The 15,582-nt window shown below is 41.2% G+C and overlaps 1 protein-coding gene across 2 annotated transcripts in view; it reads left to right on the top strand.

Moving 5' to 3' along the window:
- Positions 1-15,227, top strand: part of UBXN4 (UBX domain protein 4) — a 34,032-nt gene extending 18,805 nt beyond the window's left edge. For both annotated transcript variants that reach the window (XM_061608909.1, XM_061608908.1), the window contains 7 exons: positions 1,998-2,052; positions 9,175-9,339; positions 10,225-10,352; positions 10,760-10,862; positions 12,955-13,086; positions 13,625-13,830; positions 14,629-15,227. In XM_061608909.1, coding sequence (XP_061464893.1) covers positions 1,998-2,052; positions 9,175-9,339; positions 10,225-10,352; positions 10,760-10,862; positions 12,955-13,086; positions 13,625-13,830; positions 14,629-14,767 — 928 coding nt within the window. In that variant the 3' untranslated portion in view covers positions 14,768-15,227. The remainder of the gene's footprint in view (positions 1-1,997; positions 2,053-9,174; positions 9,340-10,224; positions 10,353-10,759; positions 10,863-12,954; positions 13,087-13,624; positions 13,831-14,628) is intronic.
- The last annotated feature ends 355 nt before the right edge of the window (positions 15,228-15,582 follow it).

Below are 15,582 nucleotides of genomic sequence, written 5' to 3'. Positions count from 1 at the left end.
TTGAGGGGCCCTTCAGAATGCTTTGGCAGGTGGCATAGGGCACTGCAGACTGAAGAGGGGCATCAGCAAAAGTTAGATTCCCAAGAAGTTTCTGCTGGATGGGAAAGCATATCTTGCTCCAACCCAATAACTGTGAGCCATCAAATATTTTGGTATTTTTTACCTTCTGTTGACAGAACCATCTATTGTATCGGTCCAGTTTTGGGGTCAAATATACCCAAGAAAACCATAAAAACAAAATTCCTGGGGAAAGGTACTAAGCATGACACCATTTACAAATTTAAAAAATGTCTCTTTTGAGAACTTTCCTTCTCCAGTAAAACAATTTAGTTGCAAAGAAGTCATCAGGGTCAGTAAAACTCTGCAATGTAAAATAAAAATATCTACATGAACCATGTGTAGGGTCTAGTTAGCCCTACAGTTTTTTCAACATAACATACTGTGCGATTAGCATAAGCATTACATAATTATAATTATTACACAAGCATAACCATGTGCTAGTATCAGTTGTGAATTACCTATAACAATAGCAAATCTTACATAACCATAGTACATGCTACTCGAGCAGTCTATGCACAATCGCCACATTTCACAACTACATCAGTGAGACAGCTAAATTAATCTTATGATATCATGAAAGCAGGCCTTTGTAGTGGTACCAACCCTCTGGGAACAACTTCCTGTTTTCTATATTTCTGTTTAAATGTTTTGTTTTACATAATTTTGGCTTTTAATTGCATTTTGATTGTATGGATTTACTTTTGGCTTGTGATTTTATTATTTTAATTTCCGTGAACCGCTTAGAGATTTTGTTATATTAAGCCGTATATAGGTTATAAAATATAAATAAGCAAAAATGTTATGGGGTGGTAATCCATCTACCTCGTTCCATCAAAGGATTTCTGCTTGCACAGTGGAACATCCCCCCCCATGCCCTCCTCAAATCAGGGAAATCCCACAACAAATTTAGGGGTGGTGGGGTTGCACAAGTGGAAATCCTTGCATTGATGAAACAAGTAAGTTGGATACTGCCCATTAAGAGCATTGTTGCTGCAATTTTCTGTCATTGTACTGCCATTAAGTATGGCTACCTGCATAAGTGAGGATGCTTGTTTCTTGTAGACATTTGCAAATGTAATTGGAATCACAATGACCCCAAAAATAGAATTAATAGGCATTGCTCAACATAAAGGCTGCAAATAGTTATGATGAAAAAACCTGAGGTTTTCTGGGTTACAAGGAAGGTTGTAACTGAAAAAATTGTTTAAAACATTCTGGTTTGTAAAAAGGTTTTAAACCAATGGGGGACAGTTGACCCCAGTACCATTTGTAGTTCTGTTGAGAAAAACAGTGATGTCTCTCTTAATTAAAATAGGCAAAATATTGTTTTTCACTCTCAAAATGTTGCATGTTTTTCTCTTTACTCATCCATTACAACTGATAATTTCTGGTATCTGGAAATACAGTTCAGAACCCAGTCTTATGCAGTAAAAATTTCTTTTGTCAGTGTATGGCGCTCTAGAAGCAGTTTTAAGAAATAAAATTGCTTTATTATAACAGTTAAGAACATAAGAAGAGCCTGCTGGATCAGGCCAGTGGCCCATCTAGTCCAGCATCCTGTTCTCACAGTGGCCAACCAGGTGCCTGGGGGAAGCCCGCAAGCAGGACCCGAGTGCAAGAACACTCTCCCCTCCTGAGGCTTCTGGCAACTGGTTTTCAGAAGCATGCTGCCTCTGACTAGGGTGGCAGAGCACAGCCATCATGGCTAGTAGCCATTGATAGCCCTGTCCTCCATGAATTTGTCTAATCTTCTTTTAAAGCCATCCAAGCTGGTGGCCATTACTGCATCTTGTGGGAGCAAATTCCATAGTTTAACTATGCGCTGAGTTATCTTTCCGTAGGCTTTTTTTTTGTAAGATCAAGTGTAACACTTTGACATAGCACTTCATCAGACAGAAATAAGGTTTCACCTTATGTGTATTTTCTTCTAAACGTAGAGTGACAAAAAAGCTTGAAGAAAGAAGAGAAGAAAAAAAGAAAGAGGAAGAACAGGTAGAGTGTGGCTGAATTCTTAACACTGCCTTTTATTTTGAAAATGTATAAACTGCTTAATAAAAAATCTTAAGTGCTGTACATAAACTATAAAATAATTATCAGTAATAGATAAAATTAACATCATTTTACAAGCAAGAATATTTCACTAAATTATATGTCTGGATTGTTGTTGTTGTCATGTGCCTCCAAGTCAACCATGACTTATGTCTGGATAGGCTTGCTGAAACTAAAAAAAAGCAGATGGCTAAAACAGTTCTTTCAGCATCTTTTGGCAGTGTTCAACTACTGCTTCTCCAGTGGGTACCAGGACACCCCCAAGTGGATACTGTCTTCCTTTGCTAGTGCTTGAGGCAGGAAAGAGTTAACATTCCAGTGGACTGTCACCACAGCCCCTCCCACGGAGTGCTAGTTCATTTTTTCTGCCTCGCTTGAGCAGTACTGATTTTCGCCTTGCTCTTCAGTCTTGCTAGCTTATACAGGCAGGTCCCACTTATATGGCAGGTTCCGTTCCGGACCCTGCCATAAAGCGGAAATCGCCGTAAAGCGGAACCCCATTGAGTGTAATGGGGCGTGTCGCACAAAAATGCTGCAAAATCGGCTTTAAAACGGGGAATGAAAGCCGCCGCATTAGTGGAACGCCGGGAAGCGGAGCGCCGGGAAGCGGAGCGCCGGGAAGCGGGGCCCTACTGTATCCTTATTTAAGTTATTTTTTGTATTGAAAATTGTGTGTGAATGTGTATGGAAGGTTTCAGACAATTTTTTAATGAATTTGTGTAAGTCTCTTGAGTGTCCGTTGTGTCCGTTGATTAATTAATTAATTCTACTATGAATTATTCTAAATATTTTGCAGCTCTGAACTAATTGTCCTGGTGATTAGCTGAGGAGTTTAACTTGTTCCCGTTATAGTTAATGAATTTGCTGGGTTGATTCATCGGTTTTTAAAGAGGAGTACTTGTGGTTAAAAAAACAAACCAAACAGACTTATCCTGGTTATGGCAAAATGCCTAAAGTTCATAACAAAGTCTCCACAGAGCACTCTAAAAGATTAAAATCAGGGCACAAACCAGCAGGAGCAGTTTGTGCGGTAGCGCCTGCAGCCCGCTCAGGCAACACAATGGTTAAAAAGACAAGCTGCAGCAGCGTGCATGGAGGCAGCCACCATTTTAATCAACAGCAAACAGCCTCACAGGAGAGTAATCAGCAGCAAAGCACTGTTAACCCTGCAAGCAATGCGGTAGCAGAGCAATCAGGGAGGGATCATGCTGAGAAAAACAAAGAGAGTAATAACGATGCAGTCTTACCAAAGTCATTGTTACAGTTCAGAAGGCAGCTTATGTGGGAGAGCACAGCCAGCAGTGGATGGCAGTAAATGAGGAAAGGCTCTCAGAGGAGGAAAGGGTTCCAGATCCCTCAATCCTTTTTGGCTTGGATTCAGATAAGTAGGAAGTTTGCGGGATTTAATACACAGCAATTTGCCCAGAGCAGTTTAGGCACGGTGCCTTTGTGTAATACTGCCACCTCTAGTCAAAATCAGCAACAACAGCATAGAGCATCTTACTTAATGCACGTAAGCACCAGCAACACCATACGGATTCAGCAGTCAGTTAATGTGGTCTCTGCTGCCACCTCCTCTTTCAGTCAGGAACTCCCGCAGGTGGAATCTTTTCATTTAAGCTCTGCTGAATTTAATCATATAAGAAGAGCTCTGATGGATGACATTTCAGCAGAACTAGCTGCTTTTTGCCAGTCTTTTCAAGTAGCTCCTGTACAAATACAACAGTTTACACAATCACATCATGCAACAAGGAATAGTCAGTTGACACCCAATATGTTGCAGTGCAATGCTCAAAAGGGGCAAGCAAACATGCCTGACAATGAGTAACAGGGGCTACACAGAGAACGTGCAAATGACTCACCAGATCCACATGATGGGGTCAGAGGTAGAGTGCGGGGGTTCACAGCACAGACCTGACAAGCCAACTGCTGATATGCAACAGTTTGTGCATGATGATTCAGTTGTGCTGGATGGAGTGATGGTTTACAGGTGGATGAGCAGCAGTCTACTAGATTGTTCCATAGCGCTTACTACATGCCTCTGCTATGCAAGGCTATGGCAGCTTTAGATTTAAAGGATTCAGCTGCGGAACAGGCACCTTCTACTTCAAGGGGAGCCACTATACTTCCAGAAAGGAAGCCTAGCGACAAGGTGGTTAAAGTGTCATTACTTCTCTAGGATATAGTCAAAGCTGAATAGGATTCACCAATTCCGTCTAAAAGTTCAGTGTCATATACTAATAAATTATACTTGTTAGATACAGAGTTCATGGAACAGCTGAGAGCTCCAGCCATTGATGCCCCAATTTCTGCTTTAGTTTCTAGAAATTTCCTTTCAAGAGATGGGGATGCTCAGCTGAAGGATCTTACAGAGCGAAAGTTAGACATGGCACTTTAAAAAGTACATGAGGCGACAGCTTTGGTTATACGTGCTTCATGTGCAGCATCTGTGTTTTCAAGGACAGCATTACTGTGGTTACATGATGTTTTGAACAATCCAAATCAGGATCCAGAGAGACTCAGAAAAACCATTCTGAAGCTTTCAAGAGTGGAGGCCTTTATTGCAGATGCTACAATGGATGCAACACAGTTCACAGCCATGGCTATGGCAGCTGAAGTGGTGGCTAGGAGCATCTTGTGGCTTCGCCATTGGGAGACAGATGCTACTTCCTGTCTGGTGTTGGCTACAGAACCTTACGCAGGCAAGAAATTGTTTGGTGAGGACGTTTTGAAGGATGTATTAGTAGAAACAAAATAAAAGAAAAAGGCAATGCCAGTAACAAGCCAAAGAAGAGAAAACCGACGTTCCTTTCGTCGCTATCAACCGTACCAGTCATTCCGCCCATTTAGATTTGAAGGAAGGGGGAGAGATCACGGCTTCAACAGACAAGCTTGGGCTCATCCTAGATTCCAGTCATTGCAACCAACAGCAGTCAGGAGCATGAAATACAGGTGCAGCTTCCAACAGGGGTGGAAGACAACAAAGACAATTCTGACTTATTTCCTATTCCAATGGGAGGCCACCTCCTGAGTTTTGCACAACAATGGCAGGCAGCAACATCAGACCACTAAGTCAAGAATGTGGTGTGGCACGGGTATCAAATAGAGTTTCAGGCTATGCCTCCAAGCAGATTTATGTCATCACCAATTTCGTTGGATTCAGAGAAGCGTAGACTAGTACAGGAGGCAATAGACCATCTGTTGCAAATAGCGGCCATAGAACCAGTTCACCAGGACCAGAAATCTTGTGGTGTTTATTCTCTGATCTTTATTTTGCCAAAGAAAGGGGGCACTTGGTGGGCTGTGCTAGACCTAAAATTCCTAAACCGATTCATAAGATATCGGAAATTTCGCATGGAAACATTGATCTCCATAAGGGAAGTGCTTCAACCACGAGACTTCTTAGCCTCCATAGATCTAACCAAGGCTTATCTCTATGTGCCAATCCATCCACAGCATCACAAATACCTCAGCTTCGCTTATGGCAATCAACACTACCAGTACAGAGCAATGCCTTTTGGCTTGGTGTCAGCTCCAAGGGTCTTCACGAAGATAATGGTGACCCTTGTGGCTCATCTCCATCAGGAGGGGGTCATCGTTACCCATATTTAGATGACATTTTGATTTGATCACAGACAACATAGTCAGCATATCAAAACATTTATGTCACCCTAGCAGCTCTCAAGCATCATGTGTTCCTGGTGTACGTAGCAAAGAGCCATTGATTCCACAGCAATGTTTGCAGCATCTGGGGTCAGTGATAGACATGGAATGGAAGACAATATCTCTTTCAGAAGAGAGAGTGGGAAAAATAAAGCTGGCTGTTCAACCATTGCTGGGGAGAACCACAGAGGATCTATTGGTCTTAGCAAAGGTTTTGGGGATGCTGATCTTGGCTATTCAAGTCACACCATGGGCCAGATTTCATGTTTGGCCTCTACAGTGGACGTTGTTACCTTGCCAGTGGCAGATAGCACATTTCATGCACTTCCAGTTTCCACTAACAGCACAAGTGAGGTCAGCTCTATAGTGTTGGACAAAGGATTGCAACTTACACAGAGGTGCCCCTCTAAAGGACCCACCATGCGAGATTGTTACAACAGATGCAAGTCCACGTGGTTGGGGTGCTCACTGCAGAGGCCAGATTCTACAGGGATCACGGTCTCCACAGGAAGCAAAACAAAGCATCAACTTATTGGTGCTTCGGGCGGCATGACTAGCATTGTAGCATTTTGTGCCATTTTTCCACCTCAAGCATGTGATGTTGAGGACAGACAACAATTCTGTGAAAGCATTCATAAACCATCAAGAAGGGACAAAATCATAGATGTTTCATCTGGAGGCATCATGATTGCTATCCTGGGCAGAGAAGGCCCTGCAGATTACATAAGGGGAGTGGACAATGTACAAGTGGATTGGTTAAGCAGACAGGATGTGTTGCTGGGAGAGTGGCAAATTCACAAATGGGAATTCAAAAAGATCCGCAAAAGATTTGGAAGAATGAATGTGGATCTTTTTGCTTCAGATGTCAATAATCAGCTGAGAAGGTACTACACTCAGTACCCGTCATTGGTAGCAGAGGGGGTAGATGCCCTGAATTCTCCTTGGCCAACAGGATTACTTTACAACTTCCCCTCATTCCCTTTGTTGGCTCGAGTGCTGAAGAAAATGAGGCTAGAGAGGGCCAATGTCATTCTGGTCACACCAGATTGGCCGAGGAGGCCATGGTTCTCAGAACTAATCAACCTATCTGTCGAGCTCCCATGGTCTCTACCTCTCCGTTCAGATTTGCTGCAACAGGGTCCTCTGCAGCACCCCGATCTGCAGTGGTTGATCTTAGCCGCATGAAAGTTGAGCAGGGAAAACTGCTGAGAGCAGGATTGCCAGTGGAGGTAGTAACCACCATACTCACATCTCAAAGACCTTCCACAATAAGAAACTATCAATATACCTGGGCTGCATTTCTGCGATGGTGCAACAACAAACACGTGAGAGCACGAAAGTTGGGAATTGTGGAGTTATTTTTTTAAATGATGGATTGAAGCACAGCAACATCTTGCAGAGGCAAGCATCGGCATTGGTAATGGTGCTTTTTAAATCTTCATCTGAGTCACTGGGAGCTCACCCATATCTGAAACAATTCTTAAGAGGGGCTTCTCTGACTTTGGCACCTGTTTACCATCACTTTCCTACATGGGACCTTCACAAAGTGATGTCAGATCTCCAAAAACCACCTTTTGAACCACTGAAAACTTCCACTCTGTGAATAATATATTTCAAGGTGCTACCCCTGATGGCAATAACATCAGCTAGATGGGTGTCTGAACTGGGAGCGCTTTCAGTAGCAAAACATCTCTATTTTCTACAGCAAGAGTCATACTCAGAACAGATCTTGCTTTCTTTCCAAAAGTAAATAAGGCCTTTCACCGTCAGCAGGAGTTAGTGCTAACATTTTGCCCATCACCACAGCATGCTGTAGAGTGTGCTTGGCATTCCTTAGATGGGTGGAGAGCACTTAAGGTTTATATTAATAGGACAAGATCGATAAGGCAGACAGATTCATTGTTCGTTTCTTACCTCCCAGCTACTCTGGGTAAAAAGGTGTCATCTTCTACTCTAGCAAGATGGATTAAGGGGTGCATTGCTTTAGCGTATACTTTGCTGCACATGCCGTTGCCACCAGGTACTGTGGCACATTCAAGGAGAGCAGCAGCTGCTACTGCAGCATATGCAACAAATGCACCTCTATAAGAGATTTGTCGGGCAGCTATCTGGGCGAACCTGAACATTTTCACTAAACATTATAAGGTAGATATTTATACATCTGCAGAAGCGGCCTTTCGTAGGTGAGTTATCCAGTAGGTGTTGAAAAATCATTAAAGGGTTATGTGCCCACCCATACTATAGGTCAACTTTTGGGGCATCCCACTTGGTGGTGTCCTGGTGCCCACTGGAGAAGGAACTGTTTTACTCACCAAAAAAGTGTTTTTCTGTGGGCACCAGGACACTGCCAAGGCCCACCCTAGGATGCAAGTGACAGAAGAGATTATAAAGACAATGGATGGAGACTAAAGGGTCAGGGAACAGACCTAGCAGTGTGCAAGTGTTACTTTCATATTATTTACGCTTGATTTAATGTCAGTGTTTTGTATCTGTATTATGAGATTATATTTTTAAGCTTGGCCAGATAGTGAACTAGAACTTACTTACTTACTTTATTTATTTATTTATTAAATTGATTAGTCGCCCATCTGGCTGGCTGTCCAGCCACTCTGGGCGATGTACAAAATAAAAACATACAAATACATTAAAATATTAAAAATCTCAACAATAATAATAAAACCTAACCCACCCCAAAAGCCTGCCTGAAGAGCCAGGTCTTCAAGGCCCGGTGGAAGCTCATCATAGAGGGGGCATGGCGGAGATCACTTGGGAGGGAATTCCACAAAATGGGGGCCACAATTGAAAAAGCCCTCTCCCTAGTTCTTACCGGTCTAGCTGTTTTAACTGGTGGGATAGAGAGAAGGCCTTTTGAGGCTGATCTTGTTGAGTGGCATCCCTGGTGATGTTGGAGGCGCTCCTTCAGATAGACTGGGCCGAAACCGAAACTGTGGGAGGGGCTGTGGTGATGGTCCATTGGAGTTTTAACTCTTTCCTGCCTCAAGCACTAGCAGAGGAAGACAGTACCCATTTGGTGGTGTGCCAGTGCCCACAGAGAAACACCTTTTTGGTGAGTAAATCAGTTCCATCCCATCTTGCACAATGGGACTTGCCCCCTCCTCTCCCTGCGTGCACCCTGTGCTTTCCCACACCTGCTCTACAGGGTTGGGGAAAGCCCTAGAACAGATTTAGGAGGTGCACAGGGAGAGGGAGGAAGTCCTATTGTGCAAGCTGAAATCCTTGTGCTGATGGAACATTCACTTGACGCTACTTTGGATTCCGCCCTGAGAGTTTTCTGTTAAACAAGAATCTTGTTTTAGAAAAGCTTAAAATTAGTCTACATATTTCCATAATCTTGTGTGTTTATTGTAATACTTAAGAAAGTTGAATTCTCTTTTCACTCAGAAGGAAATCAAGAAAGAAATTGAAAGAAGAAAAAGTGGGAAAGATATGTTGGAGTATAAAAGGAAACAGGAAGAAAAGCTTACAAAACGAATCCTGGAAGAAAGGAATAGAGAAAAAGCTGAAGAGAGAGCTGCTAGAGAACGCATCAGACAGCAGATTGCAATGGTACGTAGTTCATATTATGTTTTAACTGTTGTACGTCGCCTAGAGTAGCCATTGGCCAGATAAGCGACACAGAAATTAAATTTATTTATTTATTTATTTATTCAGTTACAAGTGGGACCTGCAACAAAAAGTTGCAGAGTGTTGTGCTTTCTGTTGGATTCCAGTCACTCTATTTCTGTCCACCCTCTTTCCAGTTTCCTGTTTTCCCCCAAGAGTCAGTCAGCATTTTATACTACTGAGTCTACTGATGTGTATTGGATAATGACTGATGCTCACATAGTTTAGATCTCTATTAGTATACATGATATATATATTAGTGTATTTTCTTGGAAATAGATGTGGAATTGGGTGATCTGATTTTGGGGGTGAAGTTCATCACAAGCTGTATTTTACAGTTATTTTATGCCTGAAACCCATATGTAGGTTATTCTTTTGAATGGATCAATGCACATTTTATACATGGGACATGATTTTGGCGGTCTTCAAACCTGAGGTATGCCAGAAACATTTTGGCACATGTTTTGCATTTATTTCTTGCCTTTGCCAAAAATAACATCTCTTACCAGATGCACCAGGGGGAAGGAGCACAAGCCTAAGGCTCACCTAGGCTTGTTCATGTCACAGTAAGCTGTGGTTTAGAGTGACTTGTGAACATGGCAGTGTCAGATATGTATTCACTGAATATGCTGAGAACAAATGATCTCCCTAACTGTTAATAAGGAATGTATCCCATTACTGCGGTACTAAATATTATAAGTACAACTCTTTTTACATAGGAGTTGGCTGGAAGTGATTTTTGTCACTGAGATTGCATTGATTAAAACAGATTTGTCTGGTATAAAAATCATGGTAACACATAGCTAATGTAGTTGTCTTCTTTTGAAGGATCGTGCTGAAAGAGCAGCTCGTTTTGCAAGGTCAAAGGAAGAAGCAGAAGCTGTAAAAGCTGCTGCTGTCCAAGCCAAGCAGGCAGAAATGGAAGCCAGGAAGGAAGCATCCCAGAGAGAGAGAAGGTGAGTTCTTTTTCATCCCACCATCCAGACCTCCTACTCCCTTCAACTTGCACATGCAACCTTCCCTGTGTATAGTAGCATCACACATTCTTTGCTTTCTGCTGCCTTCCTCCATTCTCACTCCATTATCAAGTCATGCCAACAGCCTTCTCCTCTACCCTGTCTATCTTTTAAGACAGTAAAGTCTTTTGGTAGAGAACATGTTTCTTCTGTACATTGTCTAGTATGTTGCTGGTGTTAAATAGGTTCAAATAATATTCTAGATCTAACTTCAAAGTAAGTGGAGTTGATGAGCTCTTCCTCTCTAATACCCCCTGGCATTTGAGCAAAATGTTTAAAAGAAATTTAAGTAACAGAAGCTGCTGGTCTTAAAACAACTCATTCTTAACCTGAAATATTTTCCTTAGTGCTATAGCAAGAATTCAGTTTCGCCTTCCAGATGGATCTTCTTTTACAAATAGTTTCCCTTCAGATGCCCCACTGGAAGAAGCTCGACAGTTTGCTGCACAGGTAAATGAGCATCTTTTTTAAGTTAAAGGAGAGTCTGTATGCATAGTTATAATATGTTTTATAGCCTTCAGTATTTTTGAGAGTTTTGGTAAGTTTCAAAAACTGGGGGGGGGGAAATCGACCCTCTTTGAGTGTTAGTCTCCATGCTCGGGAAGTAGGTTTTTAAACGATGCCAGATATGGACCTTGTTAGTACATAACACTGACCACACTGTTCGTCCAAATATAATAAATCTATATCCGCTACCCATAAAGAAATTAACCTTAAAATACTACATAGATGGTATTTAACTCCAACTCGTTTGTCATATATTTTTTCTAATATGAGCCCACTTTGTTGGCGTGGATGTTCAAATCAAGGTACGTATTTTCATTCCTGGTGGACATGTCTTAAAATTGTCCCATTTTGGAATTTAGTGCATAAAGTACTTACAAATATTATAAAAGAGAATATTATATTTACTCCGGAATTATTTCTTTTATTAGTGCTTAGAAATGAAAATGCTAAATTAAAATCTAAATTATTGATCTCTAAACTATTAATGGCAGCTCGTCAAACGGTGGTGCAAAATTGGGAAACATTAGAAAATCTGGGGGGAAATGAGATGGTACAGAAATATATGGAATTTGGCCTTACTAGACAAAATTATCCATAATCTACACTTTTTACAAGAGAACACTAAATCCGATTTATATACTGCTACATGGTGGTCATTTATTGAATATGCAAATAAATATGGTTTACATGACCTCTCATCTACAGCTAGATCCATATGGTTCTCTTAATTTTTTGTAATTTTACTTTTGTTAATTAATTTACAAATATGGAACTGTATTTTAAATGGTATATCCATAAGTTTATTACATCTCTCTTCCAATGTATTGAAAATGATGCTTGTTACTTTTTTGTTTCGTTTTATGTTATACATATATATTCATCCTCAGTGACTTGGGTTTGAGATTGTTGTTTTCCCTATGAGTCCGGCCATCACAGCGGGTGTTAGCTCCACCTATCGTGCGAAGGCAAGAATGTCTTTGAAGTCAAGACTAGGGGCGTCAGGCCCCTCCCACTCTCCAGTTCATTCTTGCCTTCCTACGAACAAGATTGGAAAACTTATCATTGAGATCCTATAGTGTAGCATTTAGCTAAGTTGTTTTTTGTATTTGTTTATTTGTTTTGACTGGGTGCGAACACAGCGTCGCTTGTGTGTCTTCCCAGTCCTTCTTTCCCTACTTTCACTTACCTCTGTTGCTTGTTAGAGGTTTTTTCCCTCAAAGACCGTGGCTGCGGTTCTCCCTGATTTGGCTTTAACATTTTATTTTCGTTCTCTCTCCTGCTTGTCTGGCGACCCCCACAGAGACCGCGGCTGCGGTGTTCTGTGTTTTTTGGCCGTTTTGAGCTTCGGGAGATCGCAGCCTTTTCTCTCCCATAGCGGTTCTGCTTTTCTCAAGTCGCGCTCTGTGGAGCCCTTGAAGAGACTGCGGCTGCCGTTTTCTCCGAGGCGGGAGCCTGCGGCTGCGGCTCCCTCCAACCTTTTTTAATCTACCAGGGTTCTGCCTCCCTGGAGCCTGGCGATCCGGCTTTCTCTCCGCTCCTTTTTGCTGTTTTGTTGTTTTGTTATTATATATTCAATAAAGTAAAAAAAAAAACACTGACCATAAACAAACCATTATCAGAAACCAAATTTTGTTCTTGGCGTCCCAATTGTGGTTGGTTTGGGAGAAACAAACCACAAGCAATGGTTTGCATGTACTGTTAAGCCAGCTGCTCTGTAGTTTGTTTCCTGCTCCGGGAAGGGAAGATCAGAAAAGAGGACTACTTGAACTGTTTGCACCAATACACAGCTTACGCCTCTCGCATGATTTTTGAGTCATGTGCATTTGGAAGACAAAGATGGCAGGTAAGTGGTGGATGCAGATACCTTGTATAAACTGCAAGCCTATTTTCCTCTTTGAAACTATTTAATTTGAGATGAAATTGTGCATTTCTTTTGGAAATATGTGGTTGAACAGGCAAGTTCTTTCCATTTCTTTGTACTTCTGAATTTTAAGGAGAGTTCAAAATATTCGTCTGGTTTATTCCATTGTTACAGACAGTTGGCAACGCATATGGCAATTTCTCATTGGCGACAATGTTCCCCAAGAGGGAATTTACCAAAGATGATTATGGGAAAAAATTATTGGACCTGGAACTTGCCCCAAGTGCTTCAGTAGTATTGTTGCCGGTAAGTGTACTTTATGAAAAATAATACTAAAGGACAATAGTGAGATATTTTAACTGTGCCATGAACTGTTTTACAACAATTCAGTAAGCTCATTATGTCAGTATACATATGCTGAATTTTTTTCTAGAGTCCAATTTTCAGCTGTTTAAATAATAATAATAATAATAAATTTTATTTTTCAGTCGCCTATCTGTCCAGGTTAGGGACACTCTAGGCGACATACAACAAAATAAAACAGTGCATACATATACCAACAACAATCAGATTAAGCTAAAAACCATCCTTCAGTTCATATAGCGTAGGATTAATCTATCCCAATCTTGTATGCCTGCCTGAATAGCCAGGTCTTTAAGACTCGGCGAAAGCTTGACAAGGAGGGAGCATGTCGGAGATCAAGAGGGAGAGAGTTCCAGAGGGTGGGGGCCACAATTGAGAATGCCCTCTCTCTGGTCCGCACCAGCCTAGCTGTTTTCACCGGTGGGACCGAGAGAAGGTCTTGTGAGGCTGATCTTTCAACTTGCTTTGTATGCTCAAATAGGCAGGAAGGTCAGCTTCAGCAGTTGTCCAGACTTCCAGTGGAGATTTCTGGAGATTCCTCGGCACAATCCTTTATCCGCTCATAGCTGTTTGGCGATTTATTAGCAACTTCTTGTTTGCCAGCCCTCCTCCTTCCCAGCCTACTGCAAGAGCTCATCAGCAGGACCCCTCAGACTCTTCAGCATCTAACACTGCAGAATCAAGCAGGTACTAATGTGTTGACCAGTGTGCTCTCCAAATAATAATTGTGGTTGCCATTTATTCACTTTTCTTGTGAGTTGTCTGGCAGATACAAAAGGTTTGGAAGAGATATAAGGTCCTTATTTGTACTGGGATAGAGAAGTTCCTGACGAGTAACCACCATGCCAGTTGTTGACATCTCCTTTCATAGGGATACTATGTCCTTTAACTGATAGAAAGATTGCTTTGTCTTGTGCACTGTTATGTCATTCAGCTAAATAATCTTTTGGATGAATGATAAAAAGCCTAGTGTAATGGGGTAGCTGGAAGAATGCACAATGTGTTGCGTGCTCTCTAGGTCATCCTCACTTGGTAGTGGCTGATCTGTGTTTGAGTTTCTTTCTGAAGCAACAGTCTGAATTTGGATTTCTATGCCAGCTGCTGCCACAGATATATAATCTTAAATGCTCTTGGATGCATTTCAGAAGCTAACTACTTTGTGAATGTATTCATGTCACTGCCAAATGATGAGATCCCCGTGACCCAGGAAGTGGGAAGCTGCTCTTTGGTGACTTCTTTATCTTAGTTCTTCAGCTGAATCCACCTTAGGATGCATTTGGAAAGGAGTAAAAACTACATTTTGTTCCATTAGGAGGAGTAGACAAGGTGAACTACATCAAATCTCCCAGTACTATTCCTGTACAAGCCACATTTTAGAAAGGGGCTAGCAGTGAATGAAGAGTGGAATTAATGGTACCTTTTGCTGTCTAGAAAAGATTGCCACTATAGAAAATTGTTCTACAACTTCATTTCTTTTTTATGTAGACAAGCAGTCAGGAAACGAGTATTGGAAAAGCGGGGTGAAGAATTCAAAAAAGAAGGCAAAATCTATAGACTGAGAACTCAGGATGATGGAGAAGATGATAACAATACTTGGAATGGAAATTCAACCCAACAAATGTAGTCTTTATGGGTAAACTCTGCATAGTAATCATTGATTTTTCCCCTTTTGATTTAATTTAAACCTTCTGCTGCACAAGTGGGCTTGTATGACTATATGCTGCCTGCATTATGCCATATTCCTGTCACAACACATGGAATAAGGTGTTAATTGTGTAGCTGGATACTGCAAATGTAACTACTGCCCAAAGCTCAAAGAATGTAAAAAAATCCCCATCTTCCATCAGCTTTCAGAATTTCATACTTACTAGCCCTTTGTCATCTGAAGGCACTTTTTCTCTATATAAATCTTGGAACTAATCGGAAGCCCAGATGATAAAACAAGAGAGTTTGAATAGCAGAAGCATAATATCTAGGAAATTGGATAACTTATTTTTTTCTTTTCTTTGGTGCTTCTGCGACTATAGGACTATACTGGTAGTTTTTAATCTTGAAGCATTCAATAAAGTTTTTCCAAAAAAGAAGCTGTCTGTAAGCTCATTGTTTAGAAAAGTTCTTGACACTTAGCAGTAATAAATTTATATACTTGTTCAATTATTTATTTAAAAATTATATCCCTACCTTTATTCCCAGTGCAGATTACATATAATCTTAACAATTGAGCAATAAAAATATTAAAGCCAACATAAGCCTTAAAATTCTTAGTCTTTTTTCTCCTGCTTCTGCTCAAAAAAGGTGTGTTTTTTTGGATGGTAAAAAGATTGGCAAAATAAGCTGTTCACAGGATTCTTACCATGTTGGGGTTTTTTTACCTCAGCTGAGCTCCCTTGGGGAGAATGTATCAGATGCGGGGAGAAGAGACACTTCAGGTCATTACCC

Source organism: Rhineura floridana, chromosome 2, assembly GCF_030035675.1.
Source record: "Rhineura floridana isolate rRhiFlo1 chromosome 2, rRhiFlo1.hap2, whole genome shotgun sequence".
Lineage (NCBI taxonomy): Eukaryota > Metazoa > Chordata > Lepidosauria > Squamata > Rhineuridae > Rhineura > Rhineura floridana.
The sequence above is the reverse complement of the archived record's forward strand: the minus strand, read 5'-3'. Positions and strand labels throughout refer to the sequence as shown.